Source organism: Apis florea, unplaced genomic scaffold (assembly GCF_048593485.1).
Source record: "Apis florea isolate Af1SG1 unplaced genomic scaffold, ASM4859348v1 contig_2897_pilon, whole genome shotgun sequence".
Classification (NCBI taxonomy): Eukaryota; Metazoa; Arthropoda; class Insecta; order Hymenoptera; family Apidae; genus Apis; species Apis florea.
The window spans coordinates 2,125,346-2,151,573 of NW_028256665.1; the positions used below are offsets into that span (position 1 = coordinate 2,125,346).

The 26,228-nt window shown below is 36.7% G+C and overlaps 3 protein-coding genes across 4 annotated transcripts in view; 2 read left to right on the forward strand and 1 right to left on the reverse strand.

The window, feature by feature from the left end:
- Fas3 (fasciclin 3) overlaps window positions 1-6,057 on the forward strand; it is a 295,864-nt gene extending 289,807 nt beyond the window's left edge. Inside the window, exons 8-11 of one of the 2 annotated variants that reach the window (XM_086907525.1) lie at window positions 3,139-3,169; window positions 3,451-3,543; window positions 4,536-4,704; window positions 5,260-6,057. In XM_086907525.1, the coding sequence (XP_086763651.1) occupies window positions 3,139-3,169; window positions 3,451-3,543; window positions 4,536-4,704; window positions 5,260-5,454 (488 nt within the window). In that variant the 3' untranslated portion in view covers window positions 5,455-6,057. The remainder of the gene's footprint in view (window positions 1-3,138; window positions 3,170-3,450; window positions 3,544-4,535; window positions 4,705-5,259) is intronic. The other variant, XM_086907526.1, reaches the window with a different exon arrangement.
- A 2,140-nt stretch (window positions 6,058-8,197) lies between these two features.
- LOC100863065 (uncharacterized) lies at window positions 8,198-17,559 on the reverse strand. The gene is made up of 5 exons (XM_086907524.1): window positions 16,883-17,559; window positions 13,101-16,583; window positions 12,821-12,958; window positions 10,675-12,672; window positions 8,198-10,555 (listed from the first exon to the last, which is right to left on the reverse strand). The coding sequence occupies exons 1-5, from the start codon at window positions 17,225-17,227 to the stop codon at window positions 8,732-8,734; spliced, it is 7,788 nt and encodes a 2,595-aa protein (XP_086763650.1). The 5' UTR covers window positions 17,228-17,559; the 3' UTR covers window positions 8,198-8,731.
- A 13-nt stretch (window positions 17,560-17,572) lies between these two features.
- LOC100863300 (uncharacterized) lies at window positions 17,573-19,603 on the forward strand. The gene is made up of 5 exons (XM_031917530.2): window positions 17,573-18,301; window positions 18,659-18,793; window positions 18,890-19,044; window positions 19,203-19,340; window positions 19,458-19,603. Exons 1-3 carry the CDS (start codon window positions 17,938-17,940, stop codon window positions 18,961-18,963), a joined length of 573 nt encoding a protein of 190 aa, XP_031773390.1. The 5' UTR covers window positions 17,573-17,937; the 3' UTR covers window positions 18,964-19,044; window positions 19,203-19,340; window positions 19,458-19,603.
- Window positions 19,604-26,228: the final 6,625 nt, after the last annotated feature.

Below are 26,228 nucleotides of genomic sequence, written 5' to 3' on the forward strand. Positions count from 1 at the left end.
ATTATCTATTATCTATCCGGGCGAGGAAAAAAGGAGAGAACAGTGCGGGGGAAAAAGAAACTAGAGAGTTGGAAATTATTTAGAAAGTAAATAAATCGATTACACGTGGATGTACGTTGCCAATTAAATACTATACTTCGTATCGTGTTTGCAGTGTCGAAGCGTCGTTTGTGCCGTTAAAGAGGCTGACCCGTCAATATCAATGTGAGCAACGCACGTTTCTCTACCCATTGCTCTGCTAAATTCGAACACTTGAACTGCCTAAATATATTATTAATACAGATTTAAACGATAAAAGAAAAGAAATGATAAACGAAGATATATGATCAGGGCCCTCTTTAGTTTTATAGTAATATTAAAAAAGAAAAAAAAAAAAAAAAGAAAGAAAAGAAAAACGAGTTTTACAAATCAAATTTTCGTCAATTAACAGTTATCTGTCTATCTGTTAGGTTAATCACTGTACAAAGAAATAATATTCTTCATACTGCCAATTTACAAATGTCTGATTTAGCGAAGCAAATGTGCAAGATTCGTGCATTCTCAATGCGAATCACGCGTAACGTTTTGTGGTATGTATTACTGTGTGACGAGCGACTTAATACGTATTAATGTAATTGTAAAACAGAGCCTAAAGAGGAGGGAAGAAACACAGCGTCTAACTTAACACGATGATAGAATGATGAAAGAGGACTGACGAGTCCAGGGCCGCCCGAATTTTTTTATACACGCATACGCTATATATAACTGTACACCGTTTCGAAAGTATTTTACAATATTATTACGCGTCTATTGAATCGTATTTCTTTTTTTTTTTTACAATCGTCACGATGAAGATGATCATCCCTTGGACGAAATTGGCGATAAAGATTTTTGAATGGAAACAACTTCGAGAAAGATGAAGAACGTCAAGTTAAGATGTAATTAATACTCGATAGTCTCTCTCCCTCTCTCTCTCTCTTTTTTTCTCTCTCTCTTTCTTTCTCTTTCTCTCGAATTTATTTCTCGAGAACTTTCAACTTTTAATCGAATGAAAAATATCTCGTTCGATCCAAGATGATCGTCTTCAACGACGAAAAATGCGTCGAACCGAAATATCAAGAGCGAAGAAAAATCAGCACAAAACGGATGAAACGCGATTACAAACGACGAAGAGCCTTTAAAGGATATCTCACTGCCAATATATACACCGGGAACTCCGGAAATCCTTCACGATAAATCGAAGGACGCGGAGGATTTCATCGTTTTCGCTCGAATCCTTTATCGAATCCCCCCTGCAACCTAGAAACGAATTTGTCGAGGAACTCGTGTACAAGGGAGGAGAAGGAAAGAAAGAAAGAAATAAGGGATGGAGAGAAAGAGAGAAAACGAGAAAGAAAGGAAGAAAAAGTAAAAAAAAAAAAAAAAAAAGACGAGCATTCGTTGCCGTCTGTGGTATACATATACGACTTGTGTTCGACGACCTGTTCGTGCAACGCGCTTACGACAATGAAAGCACGTCAAAACGATAATCGATTAAACGCGAATTGATCGGTGAAAGGGAGAAATATAGAGAAGAGGTGGAACGTCCTTTTATAAGGAGTATTAAGCGCGGATATACGTTGATGTACAAAAATTCCTTGCGGTACATTTTAAACGATATTAAAACCGCTTATTTCGTAATTCATTTCTAATGGTTCATTATTCGTAATGGTTAATTATTATTATTTAAAAGCGACACGATGATCATGCTGCGATTACACTCGTATATGTATATTATATCTATTTGTATCAAAGATACATATAAATATGTTCTCGTTAGATCTATGCTCGTACGATATATGGAAATATCGGAAAATCTTTTTTCTTTTCTTTTCTTTTTTGAATTTTAGAATTCAAAACACAAAGAGATCGAATATAAAAAAAAAAAAAAAGAAAACGTTTTCGTCGCGAAAGAAAAAAAGGACGAGAGGTTGAAAATTTGTAAAACTTCTAATAAAAATTAACGAGAAGATTTTTAGTGTAATATTATGAGAAGGCATGATCGTTGGCCATACAATGGAGTATATATATATATATATATATATATTTATGTTAAGTCTAGATATTAAATACGACTATAAAGATCATGAGAAATATTGACGATCGCGAATACCTGATGACGGTGTTCTCTGAAACATTTTTAGAATGTTGATCATCGATCGGATGAGCACAAGCATACTACACCGTTGTTGAAAGGATATAATTTTTCGAAAACGTTTTCATACTTCGGTTATCGATTGTTTCTTCTATTCTAGAATTCCTTTTTTTTTTTTTTTTCGTAACGAGGGCCCAATATATGTATATGCCGAGTATCACCGAGAAGGAAAACACTTTAAGAATACTTCAGAGATCGCTTAACTTTAAACGTTGAACTTAAAAGGAAAAAAAAAAAAAAAAAAAAACAAAAAAACAAAAAAATTGAATAGAGGGGGAAAAAAAGAAAAAAAAAGATGGATTAAATCATTGTTTGACACAAAACGAAGAAGAAAAACTACGAAAAGAAGAAGAAACAGAGAAAAAAAAATGAAGTTTTGAATGTTATTATATACGGTCGGGATAAATGAAATAACAAATAACGCGTGTTCGTGCACGCGGCATCTACACATATACACCCACACAGCATGTATACACGTACACACTACGTACGACCACGTAAGGAACGAACACGAAAAGAAAATGAACATGAACATTTTGTATCTGTAATTGTAGATACAACGCAATAGGCAAGAGTAAATTTAATTAAGAATTCAAATGAAATTAATATATAGAAGAGCTGTATGTAATTAATTGTAAGTTCATTCATCGCTATGATATTATAACTTAGGTATTATATGATTTTTGAAATAAAACATTTGTTTTAAATACATATACGAACGTACACGAGAATATGCCATCCCGTCACAGCAACCGACTCAATTGCGTTGAAAAAACTTAATTTTCAAATCTTTTATCGTTCTATCGTTCGATACCTCGAATAATTGATCGATTGCAACAACGTTAATCGTAAATAGATAGAAATCGGGAATTGAAAACTCTATTAACGCTCGTCGCTGTTTTAGCGACGAGAAAATGACTCGATCCGATTAAACGAAATCTGTTTTTTTTCTCGATTATTTACAGGTAACACGACGTCTAGGAATCTTGGCGAGTCGTGAGTATTTACCTTTTCCTAAACAAATTTTCTTATGTATTCTCTTTTAGTAGCACAACTCACTTTAAATATTTTGCACCAAATTTCGTAACTAATATTTTTCTTTTTCCTTGGCTGGTGCTTCGTAGAAGAGATAAACACACTTTAAATTTATGTTACTTTCTTTTATATATACATATATGTGTGTATGTACGAATGAAAATGACAAGAAAAGAATGAAAGAAAAACGCAATCGATACGAGTTGAATTACATATATCGGTATTTACCATATTACCACCAGGAAATCGCGCAGAATCAAAGACTTTGCGGATCCGGCAGCGAGCGTTAATCTACTTCGTTTTGAGAAATCGATAAGCCAAGACGAAACGCAAAGGCAAGAGTTTTTTTTTTTCTACTTCCTCCAAAGAAAGAAACATCAAGCTTGCGCTCAATGTTAACGTCATAATTTTTATGGAAAATACCGAGATAATTATATAATCGTCGCTTGTTACCTTATAATTTCTATATTTCCGTTTACTCACCGTTTTCTTGTTTCCTGTGTACGTCTGCTTATTAATCAGCTTTAACTTCGCTCTCCTTACCTACGTCCAATTTTTCCACGCTTCTCGATAGATATTTATATGTTTAGTCACTGTGCAAAATCAAAACAACCTAGTTTTTTTCTCTTTTTGCAAGAAATTACGTAATTGTTTCATCTTTATGACAAATATTGTAATTCGCGGTAGAAAAATTTTTAATAATTTTGAAAAAAAGAAGATATAACCAATTCATTCATTTGTGCCTTATTAAAATATGAACGTTGTAAAAATTATGATTAAAATTTTGACTAACCATATATTTATAACGTATTTTAATAATATTGTATCAAAGTAACATTATTTTGCATAAATATAATAACAACGATAAGTAAATTTATAATATTTTTTCCTTTTTCACTTTTTCGAAGCGATTCTTTAAAACTGACATTACGTCATTTTTAAAGACGTATTTTGTAATTCAAACTTTATAAAAGACGGGAAAAAAAGATGTGTATATATTATTGCCGGTATACGTTGTTAAAGACATAAAACTTTTTTTTTCTTGTAGATTTTATCTTGATTATTTCAATATGCAAATCATATTTATCGATTTATTTCGCAGTAATCAATAATATTATTCCACGCTAGAAGTTATTTTATTTCCACATTATTCTTCTATCTTTTATTCAAAATAAAAATTTTTATTCAGTTCATAGAACAATATCACTTCGAATTTATTCTCGTTTCCAAAAAGAAAAAAAAAAAAGAAAGAAAGAAAGAAAGAAAGAAAGAAAGAAATGAAAATTAAATAACAAATACTTTAAAAAGAATAAACTGTATTGATTAGAAGTGATACGGAAAGTGCCGGCCGCTATTCCAGAACGGAAGTGGATGGATCTCGAGAAGAACGGAAATCGAGAATCAGCCTGTCTAGCTTATTTAAACGCAACAAGGATAAAGTGTCTGGCGCTGACACCGACACCATGAGAACTGTCGTTACAGTCGATGATGAGAAGGTAAACAAGTTATTCTCGAATAATCTTCTTATCGTGGAGCAATTACGTTCATTTCGATCAATGTATCGTATCTATCTCAAGATTAATCAAATTAACGCGTTAACTGTTTCTAAAAATTTCCTTTATTCTTTATTGAATAAGGGGTTTCAAAATATCAGAGAAAAAAATTATGCGTTTCTTTTTTGATTCGTGCATATTCAAATTTAATCGATTCTACGAATCAAACAATTTTATATTTTAATAGCTCTTATAGATAAACGAGTAAATAACATTAATTATGCTTTTTAAGTTTCTCATTACATTTTTATATCGATAAAAAAAAAAAATATTAAATATTCAGCGATTGAAATGACAGAAAAAGTTAAAAAGATTTCGCGATAACCAGGAATATTTTAATACTGGATAGGAAAATAACTCGAGAAATCCTATTTTAAATTCGCTTTTTTGCAAAGAAATTATTTCAAGTGGAATATGATATAAATTATAGAAAACCTTTTAACCGATCGTGAAGCAATGGAATTATAATGGCAATTAACAGGATTGTGAATTCCACAGCATCAAACAGCACCAATTGCCCAAGATGCTGCTAAATCAACCACGGACGAAGGAGGAATAGTTTATGCCGAATTGGACTTGACGCAACAGCAACAAAATGTTCCGATTCGGCATCTGAACGAGGACAAAACGGAATACGCCGAGATCTTATACACGAAACCATCTACGGAGGAACAACAGTCACCCAAGGAGTAAAATTCGTTCGCGCGAGAGAAAAAAATTTTGCGAAACAATCACAAATTTTTATGTTTTTTCCTTCTTCCTTTTTTTTTTTTTTTTTCGTGATTAACACACATTTGTTACGTTATTATTTCGATCCTTTTCAGTGTACGATAATCGTCCTTTATCGTATATTTAGATTTTCTACGTTTTTTTTAACTTATTCTTAATACGAAATGTGAGTGTACGGTGCGGATAAGAAAGATAGTTTAATAAGAAAGATAGTAATAAAAATGATTGTAGTACTTAAAAATATTAAACACCGTATGGTTGCATCCGACTGAGAAGGATCTAAACGATCTACTTAACGTTTCTTTTTTTTTATTATTATTATTATTATTATTATTATTATTATTTTTACAAAGTATTTTTAAGTTATTTTAAATAATTTTAAATACTAAACGTACACAAGGACATCGAAACGTCGACGATCGAAGAGGAATTCCATTTTTCATAGATTACGCGAAAGTAAAATCGAGATGTAAAATTACGAAAACTACGAAAGTATTTCTAAAAATTTTAAAAATCAAAAAAAAAAGAGATTTTTTAACTCCATTACACAGTTTGGTACAATCAAAATCGGAACACTTCTCCTTTTTGCTTCCAATTAAATCCTTTCATACTCGTAGAGAATCGTTTTAAATTTATTCGTAGGAAGCCACGAGTTCATCGCGAGCTTGAATTTTAAGGTAGAAAAAGAACGAGCCTACTGGTGTTTAATCCGGTAACGTATATACCTACATAAATACATTCGTTACATTATTAAACCGTTTTTGCCTTCTGATACTCGTCCATTGCCCGTTACAAGATTGAGAAAGATCGAAGGTTGAAAGCAAGCAAGTTTGAGCAAGGAAAAATAAAATATACAGCACCTCGTGCGAAAAAAAAAATCAAATGATTAACGCGGCATCGTAAAAGTGCATTTTCAATGCAACGATTAAAACCTGATTTATTTCTTTCGTGTCGTTGGGGTACTTGGGGAAAAGGTCAAGAATTCCATAGAATTTCGCGTAATAAACGAAGCTGAATAATCGATCGAACAATTGACGAACTTTAGAAATTAATCACTTGAATAAATTACTATGAATAGAAATATAGAGAATAATAGAAATTTTTTCACTTGGAACGCGATAAATTTACTCGGGAATTTATACATTTTACAACGAAATAATCTCGCAATGATCTCTGCTTGCATTAAATTTCCATCGAATATATCTCTCGTGAAAGATACATTTTGATTAAAATTTAATTCCATTCTCCGTGGATTTTCTTACACAGGCCTTATAAATTATTCCCCCACGAAAGAAGAAAGATCAGATTCCACGTACTTAAATTCTCTCGTTTCTATTGTTACCGCGTGCATTTAGAGCGTAATAAATATGTAATATCGTACGTGCTGTTCGTTTGAAAGTCGCTTGAAAAGTTCGCTTCCTGCAAACTGTTACGAATCGCATACAAGATGCGAATATCTTAACGAATCTAACGAATCTAACGAATTTTACGAAAGTTGAGACAAAATGAAAGATATAAAGAAATGTAAATGTTGATAATTGATATATAAACAAAGAATTTTTTGATTCTATATATATATATATAAATATATATATATACACATTTTTTCATTGATTTAGAATGCACAATAGTTTACATTTTATACTATACGATATAAAAGTATAATTGCAGATAATAAAAATACAGATGTGTAATTTTCAAATCATATCAAACAGAAGGAACCAAGCTGCTTTAAAACGATATATCCTATGTTTTGTATATTGTGAAACTTCTTTTTCTAATGCTTAAATGATATATAGTATATATATATATATTATATAATAAATTGTATTAATTTCATTTTGTATCGCTAACAATTATTATTGCGTATTAATGATAATTAGACGCAAAAAAAAAAAAAATTATACGAGATGCGTCGCATATTTTAATATCGATTAACATTTGTCGAATATATCTAATATTTGTACAATTATTTTTTTCTTTTTTATAAAAATTAATCGTATTTTATATCGTATTTTCCATTAAGGCTAAAATCTAAATCTTTTTCAATTAAATTTGTATCATTATCATCGTAAATAGAATAAATCTTTTTTTTTTTTTTTTTCATTCATTCATTTCTTATGTATCATTATACGTATTGTAAAATTTTTAACGTTAATTGCCGTCCACCATTAAATTTACTAATTTGTACGTTTTTGTCAAATAAATTACATAATTCGAGATTGATCTGGCTATTTTATTCGAAGATAATTAATGAAAAACCAAATTTTTACTTTTCGCTCCTTTCTAAGAGACTGGAGGAATTTCGTGATAATTTTCGTTGATCGCGTAACCTTGACTTTCACAAAAAGTCACAAGTAAATTCTTGAGACAAGAATTCGACAATTGTAGAGTCCAAGGTAGACCGCTTCACCTTAATCGAACGATTTCAAGATAATAAAGGACAATTCGAGCCATACACCAAAGTCATAGAACTCGAGGAGTGGTTTACCTTCGAGCGAAACGTTAGAGAAATATCGAACGATACTTCTTACATCTACATGTAGATGTAATAAATAAATCGTTGAAACGTTTCGATTATTATCAGTTTTAAAATTTTCCACGTAATTATCATTCCATATTTGTATTGCTTAATAAATATTGTGCAACAACCTCTTGGGACAAACGTGCATTATTGCACGTCCATATAAGTTACGAAAACATATCATTTTTTTTTTTTTTTACGTTATCTTTTTATTTATAGTCACTTTTATTTATTTATAGTCCATGAAAGCATTCATCGAAAGATTATAAAATATAAAATAATATACGTCTATATAAATACTGAAGCACATCCAATGAAACACAAAACGAAACTGGCGTTCCATGATCCTTTTAAGTTCAATAAATTCCAAAAAGCACACGTAATAATAAAATATTACATCATATATAAAACAGCGTAAATACTCTAAGATTTCTAGGAAATCAATTGGCGACAAAATCGATCGACCACAACAACGATCCCACGGAATCATCTATTGTTCACGGATTATATTCAAAATTGATCGATATCGAAAATATTTTAAATAAAAGTTTCGCCGAGACACTACGGCACGGAGGACACGTTTCACCAAAACTTTCGAAAAAAATTCGTCGTCGGATATCAAACAATATCAATAAATTAATGGCGAGAGAAAAAAAAAGCGAAGAAAATTGAAAAAGAGAAGAAGAAAAAAAAGAAAAGAAAAGAAAAATTTCCATTTTAATATCCAGTTTCATCGGTAACCTCGGTGGCTTCCGTTTCCGTGAACGTTTCATCCTCCGTCTCCGCCTCGGTATCGGGCGAGTTCTGTTTCGCCTCCTCGGTAGGATGAATATCCTCGCCCATCTCGTCCCGCATCATTCTCTGCCTGGCCAACGTTGGCAGCCGATGCTTGTACGTCTTGTACACCTCGTTGGCCATGTCGGTGGTGTGAATTCGGAACTGTTGGCGAGCCGTTTCCGTTAGGAAGCTGGTCGCCGCGGCGCACTCGAGCGGCCTCTTCGGTGGCGGTTGCTCGCTCGTGAAATCCATCACCGTTGGATAACCACTGCAAACTTCCAAAAAGTCGGTGATGGACATTTGGGTGGGGAACATGGGCTCGAACGAGTCCACCACCCGATCCTCGCATTGTTCCGGCACGTGCTCGATCAACCGTGGATCGAAGACAGGGGTGGCTTTCTCGAGCGGGGCGGCTTGGCCCAGATTCAAGTGCCAGGTGGTGCTGATCAACGCGCTCGTCATGTTGTCCTTCTCCAACACGGGCTCGACCGAGGGTAGCTCGGGATTCTCGAGCTCGTAGCTCTTCTGATATCCCTCGCCCAGGTTCTTGCGATACGCGAGGTAAGAGTCCTCGTCAGGAGTGGCGTGAGCGCCCGGTCCTATAGGATCGCTCGCCTTCCCAGGGGTGCTCCTCAGCGGCTCCATCAACACCTTCCTCTTTGGCTCCCGCCTCGCCACGTCGGCGAAGTTGAAGTCCTCCTGTTGGAACGTGAACAGGACGGGGGATATGCGGAAGTCGAGCCTCTGATTCGTGTTCAGCATCTTGATCACCGCGTACACCAACGAGTTCATATTCTTGCAACGTAGAACGTACATGGCCCCGTGGTCTTTGGTGAACAGGGGCGGCCCGACCCAGCACGGATCCGCGACGTAGTAACCGTCCTTGGCGGCCAGAGCCGCCAACGTGATCTTGTTGCATTCGATCAGAACGTTGGGAGAGTCCTCGAAGGATTTCTTCAGGGCGCAGGCAAGGGTCATCCTGTTACGAGCCCCGTACAATATTCCGCATATGCTGTCCCTGAAATCTATGATCCACACGTGGGGGAAGATCTTGAACGTGGTTTGCAAGTTGAACCTGTTGAAGTGTTTCGTGCACCGCAAGATCGAGCTTCTTAGACTCTCCGTGTAATACGAGTCACCGCAGATCACCGCCGAATCCAATATGGCGGGCCCCCATCTCGACGGATGACTGAGATACTGCATGGCAAGGACGGCGACGCAGATCGCCGCCTGATTCCTTCCCGCGCGATCCCCGAATCTGGAATCGTAGCAACCGATCGTACCCCAAACCGAGTAAATAAGATTGGTCACCTCGATGGCGTAATTGTTCCAGAATTGCTTCACGTTTTCCTGCTCCGTCTCTTCCTCTTGTTGCTTCTTCTTCTTGTTCCCCAACTTGACTATGTCCGGGGCGTGTCTGAAGTTCCAATGATAGTCGAGATACAACCACATGGGGTCCTCCTTGAACGTTTTGAACGGGGGCACGTTCACCGATTCCACGTGAAGACGGTGTATAAAGAAGCCCGTCGTTTCTTCGAATTGATTCAACATCATCTGCCTCACCATTTGGCAAATGGTGGGAAATATGCAGAGGCAAGCTTTACCGCCTCGCTCCACTCTCTTCCCCTTCTCGTTGCACTGATAAGGATCTAGATAATAATAGGCGTTCGTCGCTCTCGAATACCAGAAACCGTAACAGCAATTGGTAAAGTGCAAAATCCCGCTCGAGCACGTTTTAAAGAATTTTCTCATGTGCTTCTTTACCTGTGGATCGAAGGTAAAGAGAGAAGAGAGTATAAAGAGTTTTTTTTGTTTGTTTGTTTGTTTGTTTTTCACGAGGACGCGATACAACAAAGAAGGATAGGAATAAAGGTGCCGCTAACCTGAACGTAGAAATCGTTTTTCATCGTTCGAGGATTGAAGGTGAATCTGACCAAGGGATAAACGAAGTCCCGTAAATCGAAGATCCTGTTCATCACGGTAACGTTGCGCAGAATCTGTTCCGTGTGAAATTTCAATTCCCCGAATTCCCTGTAAACCGATTCCGCGACCTCGATCACTTTGTCTATCATGCCGGGCATCGGGCTTTGAATGATGTCTCGCTGCACCATCACCGCCAAAACGGCGACGAAGTAACACCTCTTCACCTTGGGCTCGACCACCGAGTCCCTGTTGTTAAGAGCTACCGTACCGTGGATGAATATCGGTTTATTGGATTCGGGCATGGTCGGCCTGAAGATCGCCTCGAGATCGTAAGGCTTGGCCGGCATACGATGGATCTCGGCAAGGGAGGACAACGGTACGACCGGCTCGTGAAGACCTTTCGTGTCGCTACAATCGGGATCTATCTTCTGAGCGTAGGAGACGGTGATCACTCTTATCACGAAAAACGTTTCTTTCGGTTGATCCATCTTCTGGACGATCAGTTTCAAGAATTCTTTCATGTCCACAGAAGTGACGAACCTCAACTTCTTCGTCCTCTTCATCGTCCACCAGGCGAAGTGATTCTCGTCCTTCTTCAAGATGCCGATGTGAGATTCGCCGCAGATCAGTATCGCGCCCGTGTAGCTAGGCGTGTCGAACACCTTTTGCAACGACATGGACAGATTCCAACCCTCGGTACTGTAGAGGGTGCCGTAGTGAAGGGGGACCGAGACCACGCGGAACACGTAATTGGCTATCTCGAATTCGGGCAGCAGGCCGTCGATCATATCGCTCACCGTCGAATCCTCGGTGGCCAATAAACTGTCGAAAGTGTAATCGACGCTCGCCTCGTACAACCCTTTCACCGTTCTAACCGACCAAGTTATCGGATCGTGGATCAACGACCAGGCCATGATACAAAGATCCAACGGGGTCAAGATGGCCGAGTGGCACTTGAACTTTTTCTCAAAGACCTTCTTCCTCACCAGCAACTTGATCGCCTCGAACTCGTCGTCCGCGGCCGCCGATTTCCTTAACGAGGATTTCTTGAACGGCGGCAACAGGGGGGTGGTGATCTCGTCCTCGAGAACGAGCACGTCGAGCATCGAAGCGTTGTAATGCTCGATAGGGGCGAAACCGGGGATCGTCAAATCGTACACGAGGCTAACTTTCGACTCCTCGCTCCTCACCCAATCCGATTGCTCGATCAACGAGACCTCGGACGCGGTCGATATCGCGGTCGTCTCCATCTCGGGCGATTCTTCCACGCCTCTCCCGGCCGTCTCTTCCATAACCTGTCTCACCGCGCTCCTTTCCACCACGCGGCCCACTTTCCTCTTTCGTTTCCTCTTTCGCTTCCTGCTCTCCATATGGGCTATGCATATCGTGTATATTCGATACGATTTCTTCGTGTTCGCGCCGACGTTCCTCTCGATTCTCTCCATCATCGAGGCCAAGTCGCAGAATTCCATCAGGCAGGAGTAACCTTCCTCGGAAGCGTTCCCCCTGTCGTCGCAGGGATAAGAATCGAACAAGTAGTATCGATCGTTCGCCGTCCAAACGGCGTACGAGCAATTGGCGAACACGATGATCCCCGTTTTATTCTTCTCGAAGAAATTGTCCATGACGAATTCGAACTCGTCGTCCTCGCAATTCTCCGGATCGGCGTAAATGACCTGTTTCGTGATCACGTTGTAGATAGTGTCCAGGATCTCTATGTGATGGAACCATCGATACGGTTTGAATCGAAGCTTCCCTGTCTTCTGATAGATCTTGTCCCCGAGGAATATCAGCTGGTCGAGAATCTTGCCGGAGAAGCTGTCCGGATCCAATTTGATCTTCGTCAATATGCACAACAGAGCGGAGAAGAAGCAAGATTTGTAGTGGCAGGCTTCCACCACGGCACGATTGTCATAGCACATGCTGCCGGATATTATTCGGATCCCATCCTCGGTAAGCTTAAGATCGAAGAGAGAGAGAGAGAGAGAGAGAGAGAGAGAGAGAGAGAGAGAGAAGAGAGAGAAAGGAGAGGAAAAGAAAGAAAGGAATTATTATTCAATTTAAAGCTCGATGAAACGAACTCGATCGAACGAATTCGAAGCTCACTTTCAAACCAGGGATATCCCTTAACAATTTCTTCTTCTGTTGGGCACTGGTCGGCGACTTCCTGATCGTCGATGTTTCTACCTCCAACAGTTTGGACAACACCTGCTTGCTTCTCGTCTCTATTATTTTCGTTTCCAACTGTACATCGTATCGCGGGAATAACGAAAACGAACGAAATGATGATAATAATGATAATCGATGCGCGAATAAATATATATATATATATATATATATATATATATATATATCGATATATGTATATATGTATATATACACGAACCTGATCCGTTTTCGCTTTGAAATCGGGGAAAAACAATTCTAGCAACAAATCCTCGGTGTTGCAGAGAATCTTCTCCATAAGAGCGTCACCCTCGTCTGTTTTGGGCAACAGACACTTTCGTTTCTTCTTCTCGATACAAGTCATGGTCAATCGTTTCTCGGGGGTCGGTGTTTTAATGATCGGGCCGAGCATCAACAAAAGTGGTCGTATTCGAATTCCCACGGGTATTTCAGGCACGTCCTGTTTCTCGAATTCTTGGGCACGCCTCCTCTCGTCCTCTAATCTTTTTATCTCTTTGTCCCTCATAGTCTTGGCGAGCGTCTCGTCTTGGATGTACATATCGTCGATAGCTCTGAGAGGCATCAGGCATATCGGTAAAATTCTAGAGTATAGATATTTGTTGGGGGACAACTTGATCATTTTCGAGGGTATCGGCTCGTAGACTTCCGGCCCGCCTGGCATGACCACGGCCGATTTCGATATGTATATCGGCGCCTTCTTTTTCACGTCCAACCTCGAGTCTATGGAGAATCTCGATACCAAAGATGGGATGGATCGTTTGGCTCGTTTCGCCTCGAGTAGCTTCAACAAGATTTTATTCGATGGCAAAACGTAAGGAGGCGGATGATTGTACTTGAGCTTCTCCAATGCTAATTGCTCGTGGACCTGCTCGATCGTCTCGTCGTTCTCGTCGTAAATCTTCATGTTGGACGTCAATAAGATCAGGTTCAAACGGTAGGGAGGATCCGGTTGATCTTGTTCCTTAACCTCGAGCAACGGATCGATTATAGGCTTTTCCTCCTCCTTCAAAACCTTCTTCACGACCTTCTTCCCCTCTTCCTCCTCTTCCTCCTCCTCCTCCTCTGCCTCTTCCTCGATGTCCACTATATCTTCCTCCGGCTCTTTCTCCACCACCTGTTCCGCCAACAATTCGGCCTCCAGTTTTTTCAAGTCGGCGTCCGTGATCGGTAAAAATGAAGTCTTGAATTTTTCGATCGGCGCGTCGGTCGGGACTATTATCTCTTGTTCGGTGGCGTAGAGGCCGGGCTGTATCGAGTCCAATCCGACGAAGTGTATGGTGAAAAGGTGATCGTTGAACTCCATCACGCCGTAAAGAAGATCGACCAATTCGTTCAAACTGGCCGTCACTGCGAAAGAAGCCGGATAGTCGCGAAGACGCCAACCTTCGGCGTCGCTCCCGTAAGGATTGAACATGAAGAAGTGGGAGTCCTCCTTCCAGATACCGTACATCAATCTCTTGTTCTCCAACACCAACTCTGGATAACGATTGAAGTAACATTCGAGGGCCTCGCCAAGATTCGCCAACGGACACGCTTCCCCCTGAATGATCTTCATCTTCGTCTTGAAGAACACGTCGTTCTCGCCCATTTTCAATCTAACCGGCAACATGGTCATGTCCAAGTGGCTCGGCCTCGGTAACAATTTCTCCTCCACCTCCCCTTCCACCTCCTCCTCCTCCTCCGCCTCCTCCTCCTCCGCCTCGCCAACCAATTCCACCTCCTCCTTCAACTTGGGACGACCCTTCCTTATCCATTCTATAACCTCCTCGAATATTTTGTTGCTCACGTCGATCAACTGATCGACGTCCATGTTTCGCCACTTGGTCGGATTCTTGAGTTTCCTGTAAGCTATCGCAGCCAGAGCGGCTATCAATCCCTGCTTCCCTCTCGACAATACGTCGAAACCCTCGTCCAAACAATTCTTCGACCCGTGGAGGATCAAACGATGAGGATTCACGATCTTGTAACCTTTCACCGTCTTCACCACCGGCTCCTCCTTCTCCGGCTTCGCCTCCTCCTCCTCCCCCTCCGCTATTTCCGCCCGCCACTTCTCTATCCCCTCCTCCTCCTCCTCCTCCACCACCTCTTCCTCCTCCCCGGGTACCTCCGGCTCCGCCACCTTCTCTTCGGGCGTCACGATCGTGTAGGTGAGCGGCTCGTCGTCCTTTATCATGTAGTTCTCCGCGTTTTTCATCAGATCGGGCACCTGAACGTCCACGTCCTTCAACTTCTCCAGCTCGGGCCTTATCCTCGGCATCATGTCATCCACCTTTCTCATCTCCTCGATCCTCAACACGCTCGGGCTGATCATCGGCAACGGGGGAGGTTGGGGCCTTCGGTTCGTCCCCTTCTCCCGATAGATCACTTTCTCGAGAGGGCCGCCAGGTGTCGTGCCGGTCTTCACGTACAAAACCCTGACCCCGTGGATCACGAACGGATCCCTGTCCCTGCTACCCGTGTTCTCCATAATGGTCTCCATCACCTGGTTGATCGAGCTGTTCATCGTCACGCAAGCGGCCTCCCCTGGTTTGTCCGAGCCCGCGATATCGGCCGTACCGCTTCTGAACCCCTCGTCGTCGCAGGCGAACGGATCCATGAAGTAATACGTGTCGTCGTGCCTCCAAATCGCGTAGAAGTAATTCTTCACCTCGAGCAAACCGGTCAATTGAGTTTGAAAGAATTCCCGTATACCATCGTCGATCGCCAGTTTGCCCCTCTTCTGCCCGTAACCGGGCACCACGTTCGTTCGTATCTTCACCTTGGCCGAATACGCGCCGAGAATGATGTCGCCCATTATGTCGTCCAGGCGAAGCTCGAAATCGGCGTCGCCGAGATTCTTGTCGAGCACGCGGACCAGATCGACGAAGTATATGTTGGACTGGTTGAAAATCAGATCGATCAAAGCGCTGGTCCATTTGTTCGCGTTCACCAAACGCGAGTAAACGAGGGCGGCCAAAGCTATGATCAAGAAGGTGCGACCTCGAAGCGGTGGCGGGATCACCGGATGGTTCACGTGATAAGAGCCTTGGACAACCGCGCGATACTTTTCCTGCATCTTGTAACCGCTCGGCCGTCTCTGAGGTTTCGTCTCGGGCCTCTCCAGTTTCATGGGGTCCGCTACCAGGGTGTGATGTTCCACGCCGCTGATCGCTATCGAGTACAGGACGAAAGGCTCGTTCTTCACGTTGCTCTTCTCGAGAATGATGAAGAGAAGCCCTATCAGATCCTTGACCAGGAATAATTTAGCCGTCCCGCTGACGCCGTCCGGGGCCGGCTCGCAGCTCTCCCTTCTCGCTTGACCGTCGAACAGATTGTAATATTTCGCGTCCTTCCAGATGGCTATGTTCAACACGGACGACGTCAAGATCGCGGCGTTGTAACGTTTGAAGAATAAATCCAAAGCCTTGACCAGATGCAATTCCGTGGGCTCCGTGGAACGAAATTTACCGGCGTAAACCGCATCCTCGATGCTCACGTTCACCACGAGCTTGTTCTGTACGCACATGGTCCTCTTCAAATCGAGAATCGAGAGCAATCGGCGATCGTCGGTGTTTATATCTTTGTAGGATTCGCAGTAGAACGTGTCCCCGTCCTCGATGATCTGATCGATCACCGCCTCGTTCCAGCAACGAGACTTGTACACAGTGGTCGTCGCGAAAGCCGCGATCGCTGTTGCGCCACCCTATCGTCCAAACAATCAGAGATAACGTATCTTTCCAACACCGTGATGCGAATTGCCCGTGTATTTCTATCGTGTTGAACTTTAACCATCCTTAGATGGTTAGATATTCGTTAGATGCTCGACTCAACTTTCTTAAATTACAACGCCGCTATTCGCATTCGAGTTGAATAGAAATTATACGGGCGAATGTTTTAAAATTTGGCCCAAGCTTTTTTACGCACTTGCGTAAAATAATAATAATAATAAGTAATAAGGATAAGACGCGACGATCACTTTGACGATCGAGAAATTTGATTTACCTGATGACCCCTCGACAATGGCGAGAACTTTGGCATGTTGATATGGGTCATTCCTGCACGCACGCCATATCGGACGCACGATGGAAGTTCCGGCCTGATTTCGGTCAAGGAATACGTGTCATTCGGCAAATCGAGATACAAGTTGATATCTTTGTACTGCTCTTCGAGATCCTCGTCGTGTTCATCGCTACTGGGGGCGTTGTCGTCCGCGGCTCGTACGACCTCGGTCACTCGGCCGATGGCGTTTATAGTTTCGTCGGAAACGATTTGCTCGCATGTTGCGAGCTGTTTCAATTTTTCTCTGTATATTCTTTTTTCTAATGGTATCACTTCTGGCTTTTCCATTATGCTTTAGTTGCAGTACAATTTTGTTTTTCTTTTCTACCCTTAACAATTTTTTTTAAAACCGTTCCAAAAAAGGAAAGAAATTACGAGGAATGGTTAAAATGTATTTGCATCATTTTAGGTGTAGGTTTAATATAATCTACATCTTCTTCCATACGATTCAATTGATAATTTTATATTTATTCTCACGATTTTTTTCTAATATCGAATAACGATAATTTTCATTTTTGTATACGTTACTTAGAATTTTGGCATGTTTTTGATAAATGTTTGTCTGTCAAAAAAATTATACTAAATATAACATGAAGTTAATCGGATAAAGATTAACATCATGATGCATCGAGCGAGAAACAAACGATACGAATCTCGATACTACCGTCCGATCCCTTTGACAAATTCATACGCAAAATGCATCCGCAAGCAATGTCCACCTAAACCGAACTAAACTTTTCGAAAAATTCGAACACGAATCCCGTTACAACCGGCCAATCATGAATTCCAAAAATCAGTCAAAATATTCATACGCAGAAATGTAAAAATCACATAACCAGCCATACATCTCTCTCTCCGTGTCCAATAATCTCCTCGTCCATTGAACGCTATCCAAAGAATAACGCTACCCAATAATAATAATAATAATAATAATAACAATAATAATAATAATAATAATAATTTGATATTTGAAAATTTCTTTTTCTTTTTAATAAAACATGCATAAAGGCTGCGAAAGATACGAGGAATGGAAAGCGGAACGAGCGATGAAGACAAAAATTCAGGAAAAAAAGAAAGAAAGGAAGAAACGTAAGAAATTGAAAAAGATCGAGGAGGAGGACGTTGACGAGGTGGACGAACTTGACAAAACCATTCGAAAGTGTAGAAAAAAGAAGGAGATAAAGAAGGAGAAGAAGAAACCGAGACAAAAAGTTAGAAAAATTTATAAACACATACCGGAATCAGAATTGATCTTAGGATGTATAAAACCATCCATAGAAGTGAGGGAATACTTCCTCAATCCACGTCATATTTTATGCATGGGTCTTACAATACCGCCAATGTACATATCGGAAGCACCGCGTAAGATTTTAATTTTTCACGGTTAAAAAGATTCGTGATAACAAATACTTTTTTTTCTCTCTTCTTTTCCTCAATCCAAGCAACTAGCGAATCCGTTAAAATGATTTAACGGAAAGTATGCTTGTTAGTAAATTTTTTATTCATCTATTTTTTATTTTATTTTTTTTTTTTATTTATGCGCAACAATTTTTGCAACCGAGCTCGGATATGATTTCATCTTCATCATTATTATTATTATCGCGTAATTACGTCGATAGTGTTCGTTCTAATATAATAAGATGAAATTACGTCGATATTATTCAACGCCACGCTCTTTTCCGCTCTTAATAATATCTGTAATCCGTTTTTTTGCAACAGCGATAACTCGCGTGGCTGATCGAAAAAAACCGACTCCTTTCAAAAAATGGAGTTGTAAAAAAATAATGGAAGAATCGGATTTAGACAGCCCAAGCGAATCTATTTGTTCCTTCCACAGTGAAATATGCCTTGCAAGTAAGGACGTTCACACCGATTCCTACTATTCGCCACTATTGAAATTTCTTCGTAGAATAGATTAAAAAAAAATAATAAATCTTGTCTCTTGATCAGACGTGAAGCTGACATCGAAGGATCTAAAGGAGATCAAGAAATCTCAAGAAAAAAGATACGAAGATGTCGAATAAGGAAGAAAAATAATTCCTTTTTTCCCCCATTATAGAAATCCATAGGATATAGAAATAATGTATTCGCTTCGTTCGAATAAGGTAAATTTGAAAAAATAATACAAATAATAATAATAATAATAATAATAATAACAGTAACTTATTAAGTTTAATATCTTAAATAGGAGAATATCAGAGGAGAAGACAATGCACAATAAATGGAATTCGATGTTAATTACCCTTTATTTATCTCTTGATAGGTTATAACATCAATCATCCGGAATTGTTTCGAGTATAAAAAAATGTATAAACGCAATTCATACGGGGAATCTGCGTTCATTTCTGCCGACTTGCAAGGATTCTTCCACGAATCATTTAATCCTGCTATGCGATAAAAGGTACGAAGGAACGAGCAAACAAGAGGCTTGTTTACTCGAGAAAAAAAAGTTAATTATTAGTTATTACTAGGCGATTAAAGGTTAAAAAAAATTCGATCAATAAGTTAATAATTCTAGGCTAAGAGTATATTCATTGCATCCTGCTGCGCTTAATTAACAACAAGGTCACAAGATGGAAGAAACGATTTGTTAAACAAAAAATTAATAAGAAACAGAATTTTCTTCTTTGAAAAAGTTTTTAATAAATAAAGGGAACAATCATACTTGTTTGTTATTAATCGATAATTTCCTTACATCGATCACGATCATAAATTATTTCATTGAAATTTATTCACGTATCGAGATGCGTGATTCTTGCACAGAAATTTTCCATTAAAAAAAATTTCATTGTGTAATATATGACATTATTCAACGTCATATATTCAACGAAAAAAAATTATTTAACATAATACCAAAAAAAATAAATAAATCAGATGCACACGAATCGTTAACTTCATTAATGATATGGATAACGTGCAGATAATTTAAACGTGATTTGAAACGTGATTTAAGTGTTTCTTCTTCGAATAAATTTTTAAATGGGACAAACATACAGAAGAGAATAAAATTTCTTTTTCTTCTCGCGATAAAAACAGGGAAACATAATTGTTGTGAGCGAGTTAACATGGTTTCTTCGCGTGCATAATCGTCTTATCTGTTCGTAACCGCAACAGGCGGTTATCAATCTAGTTCGGGGGAAAAAAAGATTTCAACGAATTAAGTTTCTGTTCTCATTGCCAGTGTACGAATGGTTATCGACTAAGAAGCCCAGAACTGCCCACAACTAAATCTTTTTTATCAAGCCTAGTTAATCAAGCTCAGTTGTAAGTTTTCGAGATACTTGGTGGTGAACGAACGAACCAATTTAATATTCCTATCATAATCAAGACCTCGAAATGTACTACGGAATACCGAAAATAATACGTAAGTGACAAATTTATACGTACGTTCTTAAATATCATTGAATGTATATGTATATTTTTATAAGGAGTGTGAAAAACTTGACGATAATTGTCAATTTTTTAACGTATTCGGATAATGTAGAGAATTATTATATATCGCTTGTTTATTCAAATAATTATCTATCAAGAACTACTTTTTGTCTATTGATAATAGATCAATAATAACGATGAATAGTACTTTTTTTCTAATCGATGATATTAATTTATTGAAATTCATTATAGCTATAGATTTACATTTGTTCAACGATCGTTCGTGTTCACACAAAATATTCACAAACTTCGAATTATATTAAATTATTGAATTGTATTCCTTTCCTAATATATTTTCAACACTAGAATGCACATTTATAAATCTGTTTATTCATGCGTTATAATATACCGATTATTTATGATAATATTCCAATATTAAAAAAAAAAAATACACGTTAATCAATGTTACATTAATTTGTGCAAGCAGAAAAATCCAATAAAAGAGAACATTCGAATAATTAAAGCCAGCGAAACTTTATTTTTGTAAAAAAAAAAAAAAAAAAATGAAAATCAAAGAAAAATAAAAAAATTCGACGAAAATTTCTTTCTTATAATCTAAACGATAAATTATTACTCGTTAATGCTTCATCGATTCCTAAGTGGATTAATCTATCAAATTAACCTACTTTCATAAAAATTTAATAGAATAGAATCGTTCTCCTTTCACAAACGTTTTGACATTATCTTAGTTGGCCAGTAAATAACTATAAAATTCCTTTCAAATTCAGAGACGAAAAAAAAGAGATCGTTTCCTACGTATTGTTCCTCTCTAATCTCTATCGTCGTCATCTCGAAATTTTGAAACAATTTTAAATCTCTTGAAAATCTTTAAAAAATATCTCTCTCCTAGAATTGGCGATATGATTCAACTACGTTCGAAAAGTTTCGTCGTTAATCTAAAAATGATTGGGAAACGACGATCCAACACGATAAAATAAAAATTTAATATTATATCAACAAGATTTACGTCTCGTGCTTTCTATTATTATGCTCACAGGTAGCAATTTATTAGAATCGCATTGTTAAGTAATTTCTATGCGCACACAACAAGCCCACACTTGTAAGCAAACGTTGCACATTACGATTGAAAGCAATCGCGTTTCTTTCGCAACACGCATCCCACCTTACACGTTTCCACTTAAGTATCAGTTTTCTCGTGCTGAAAGGACATAACACCGTAACAAACGCTTCGAGCCTTTTTCCTGCGCGTATCATGCTCCGACATACTTTCGTTTTTGCCCGTCAAATTCCACGATGGATCAACCTGAATTCACACGTTGGGAACACGTTGACGCGCCAAATACCGCGTAATTTTCAACGATTTATTTCTAACGATTTATCTCGATCGAATAAACATTTCATTTTTATAGAAATTGAATTGTGAGAAAAATAAAATTTCGATCTTCCTCGTGTTTGAAAAATCGTGTTTCAACTTCGTGACTCGATCGAGGAGAATTGATTTTCGACTAAGTTTCGGGGGAGTTTTTTCTTTGCTAATCGATTCGAAATCATCAGGATCACGGTACCACGGCTTTCTGGCCTTGTGAATGGCAATGAAATCATGAGCCACCATTTTCATTGTTAAGAATGCTTATCACCAAAAACCACCTTCCCAGGTGATTTCGAAAGCTTCCCTCCTGAAGGAAAAATTCGAAAATTCGAGAAGCAAAAAATCGATAAACAATGATTAAACTTATACTTAGCGATTGTTTGACCGATCAAGCATTCAATATTCTTAAATACAGAATTAAAGTGCAGATTTTGAATATATCGAAATAGCGAACCAGTCGATTGCATCATTCGAATTATTCGCGATTCATTATTAATTTCTTCCGCATCCATGAACAAATCAAGATCTCCGATCGATTGAAAAAGGGGAATCGTTGTTTACGTCAATAGAAAAAAACTGAACCATAATTGTACCATATAATTCATATAAGCTTATTATATAAATAATGTTAAAATGTATTCCGTAAAAATAATCGTTGTGATTTATAGTATATTTTATAATACGTAATGTTTGCACGTCATAAATTATTGCAAATGAGGTTTATAAATCATTCTTCTCTAATAAATTAATCAATGTCAGAAATATTTCACGCTTTAACGTGAAATATTTAACAAACACTTGAAATTATTATTGAACCCTGAACTCGCGAAAATAATCGCGATACGTGCAACGCCTCGATCAACCATTTAAAATCAGTTATATACGTGTCGGTTAATTGATAAACTTGCAATATATGATACGATAATTTCTTCTTTTCGAAGGAAGAAAAATTAAAAACTCGTTATCTAGACATTTGTTGAATAATGAAGCACACGCATAAGTGAAACAATGCATTCGTTTAAGAACGAGAATAATATTCATAGATATAATGTGCTCTTTTTCTTTTTTTTTTTTTTTTTTTTTCCTTTTTTTCATTGGAAAGACAATATAGGCTTTGCTCTCGTTAAAACGGAACAAACGATTGATTTCTCGGTAAATTGGGAACAATTAAATGTCTTTCAACCGTCTGCCGTTTCATTTTTTATAGCACATTTTTATCTATCGCGTTAGTTTTATCGTTTCATTAATTCCGATATTTCCATAAAACAAGTTTGCATGTGATTAGTATTCGACATTGGAAAAGAATTATTAGACCTGTCCTATATGGTCCAGTCGATTTTATTAAATGACTTTATAGATCGAGATACAATTAATTAAAACATTATAACCATAATTTCCATTAAGATTAAAGTAACTTATAAAATGTGACCTAAAATTTGAAGAATTCGATATTAGGCCATTTTTCTATCCTTCGAAAATAAAATGGAAAAAAATTGATAAAAATCTTGTTATGCTTGAGTCGTTTCAATCTGCATACAGTTTTATGATAGATTTTACTTCGAGGATATAGCAAAACAAGTATTTCTACAAAACATCAGAATTAATATATATATTATGTAAATAATACGTGATATATGAATTTTAATTTCTTGTATAACGTATGTATTATAATTACTTACATATGATCGATCGCAGAGACAGAAGCTTATTAGTCTTTGCTATTCATCGATCGACAAATATCGTACCGAGCGAAATAGCAACGATATATCGATAAATTGTGCAATAATTCTAAATCTTGAACAGCACTTTTTCGTATTGAAAATTTTCTTTGATGAAAGGATAATTGCTTATGTTAAATACATTCGTTATTGATACTTAATTGAACATTAAGTGTACTACATTATGATATACATGTGATTCTGACAATCACGAAACATTTATTAAAAAGTGTTTAATATCAGAAGATTCGCTAGATTTCTTATGCGGATGAATATCGTTATGGGAATAAAAAAGAACGGTTAGTATCATAAGGCAAATCTTTAATTTTTATCATCTATCTGATTATACCATCTGATTATTATTTTTTTTTTATATTAATCGCTTTTTATTAATCGCAATTTCCAAAATATATAAAAGTTGATTTACAATTTCACAAAGACACGAGTATAAATAATAGAAATTTTAAATCGATTAAATCGATTGTAAAATATTATTTATTTCACTATATTTTCTTAATCTCATTAATTCGTACTATAATCTAACAGCAAATAACAATGATCAATCGTGCGTTTTGTTCTAAAAATCCATTGTATAATCTATTATATGAATTAATTATAAAATAAAATAAAATAATTATGATTTCTAGATTAATTCTGCATATCTTCTTGTATATCTTAAATTATTTATAGATTTATATATAAAGAAACCCTTTTATCTTTACAATTTTATTTTTAGAATTTAACTTTTTTTCTTTTAGAACTCGCCAATTTTTATGGCGAGAAAAAAATCTGGTTAAAAAAATCACAGTAAAATACACACGAGCATAAAAAAATCACCATCAAATTGATTCTTCTTTTTTTTTTTTCAACCACTTCAAAGGGATTTCGCCCAACACGAATGTATTTTCGGAGAATTGCTTAATAATAAAAGTAAATGTAGTGGTCAAACGGGATTTCTCGACGTGAGAATGCAAAAGACGCGATTTTTTCACGAGAAAGAATAAACGAGGAAAGTGAAGATCTTCCACACATCTTGGAACACAGCTTTTCACACACTGTATTCCGTTCGATTTTCCAGCCGATTTATAAATGAAAATATTCTTTAAAAATTTCTATTAATATAAAATGGAATAAAAAAAAAAATTGTATGATTTTCAAAGAGAATTTTTAAATCTTCAGTTTCGCTATTATGGTATCTTGAAATTCAGAACTTGAAAAACCAGTTGATAATTAAATGTTACTAGGTTCAACCCTATATGGTCTTATGTGATCTTTCGTTACACAATATCGGTGCACGTGTAACAGCAATTTCTTTTAATTACTATGTACATGACAAACAAACAAGAAATCACGTGTAACATTATTCCATAGAAGCATCTGGATCTGACCCAGACCTAAGCCTAATTCTGGTGGCAAATTAGAGAAGAGTAACCTAGAAAGCTGTTATCGGTGATAAAACGATATTATGTAAATCGGGCAAAAAATTCATAGTAAAATCCAGAGTCGAGAGTTGAAAGATTGACGAGAAATTATTCTTTATTTAGAAATTGATAATCATGTGTGTTAGAATGAATAGAAAAAATGATTTTGAAAATAGAATCAATATGAAAATGCAACGAGAGAATATTTTATTATCTATTCTAGAAATGTGAATACGATTTTAATCTATGTACAAGTTCTGCATAGATTAACGAAGCAAGAATATTAAATTATTATCAACGTTTTTTTAATTAAATCAAGTATTTTATCAAGATCGATATTTTGCGATAGTATGTCATGCTTGAATTATGAAACGTATTCTAAGGAAGTGGAAAGAAATGGAAAATAAAAATAAAAATAATAATCTGCATTGTTAATCTTTCAACTATAACCGATTAACTTTTTAGATTACAAATGTTTTGAATAAATGATGATAATTAAATATATAATTTTAACATTGAATCAATAATTTAATAGAAGTAGCTAAATATTGAACGATTGATAATTATTTAAATGTAAAAAATTAATTTAAATAATATAAAATGAATGTTGAAGCTAACATTGAAATAAGAAAATATAGAGTATATTAAAAATATCAAAACAAATCATTTCCATATTTTATCGTTACGAATATACAGTATAATTCATATATATAGATAGATGTCTGTATTTGAAGGATGAATCTTTATAATAAAAATTGAGAATTTACTATGATGTAAATATCCACTGATAGATATTCACTGAAAATTTTTTATTTATTTAATTTTCTTACTATAGGATTGAATTCCATTACTTCATAAATACTTGGAATTATAAGATGTATGACTTATTCAATAGTTTTAATCGTTCCTATAAATCGTTTTAATAATTGATCAAACATATTCCAATAAATCGTTCCTATAAATCGTTCTAATGTTAATCAAACATGTATGTTAAATAAATTTAGAAGATTCAGAACGAATAAAATAAATGTTCAATTTTGACGAATTAAATGAAGAGATGCATAATGAGATGCAAATAAATTCATTACATGATGTATATTTTAAACGAAATATAATATTTAGGAATACATTTAATCGATTCTTTTTTTATAATGATAAATAAATAATGTATTTTTAATAAAGTAGCAAACGCTTACACAATAAAATAATAATAAAAAAAAAATGTCGAACGTTCATTAAAAAAAGATTATTCGAGACGAAAGAAAATAATCGAGAGTGTATTATCGTGTTATGTATAAACAATTTGCAAGAGAAGCAATAATAATAATAGAAGGTCTCATTCATTTTGCACGAGCAAAAAAAAAAAAAAAAAAAAGATAATATAAAAC

Coding starts and splice junctions, on each gene's coding strand:
- LOC100863065 (XM_086907524.1), bottom strand. CDS start 17,227: ATGGAAAAGCCAGAAGTGATACCATTAGAAAAAAGAATATACAGAGAA. Junction 12,959..13,100: donor TCAAAGCGAAAACGGATCAG/GTTCGTGTATAT, acceptor TACGATGTACAG/TTGGAAACGAAAATAATAGA. Junction 12,673..12,820: donor GGGATATCCCTGGTTTGAAA/GTGAGCTTCGAA, acceptor TTCGATCTTAAG/CTTACCGAGGATGGGATCCG.
- LOC100863300 (XM_031917530.2), top strand. CDS start 17,938: ATGCATAAAGGCTGCGAAAGATACGAGGAATGGAAAGCGGAACGAGCG. Junction 18,302..18,658: donor GTACATATCGGAAGCACCGC/GTAAGATTTTAA, acceptor TTTTTGCAACAG/CGATAACTCGCGTGGCTGAT. Junction 18,794..18,889: donor CAGTGAAATATGCCTTGCAA/GTAAGGACGTTC, acceptor TCTCTTGATCAG/ACGTGAAGCTGACATCGAAG.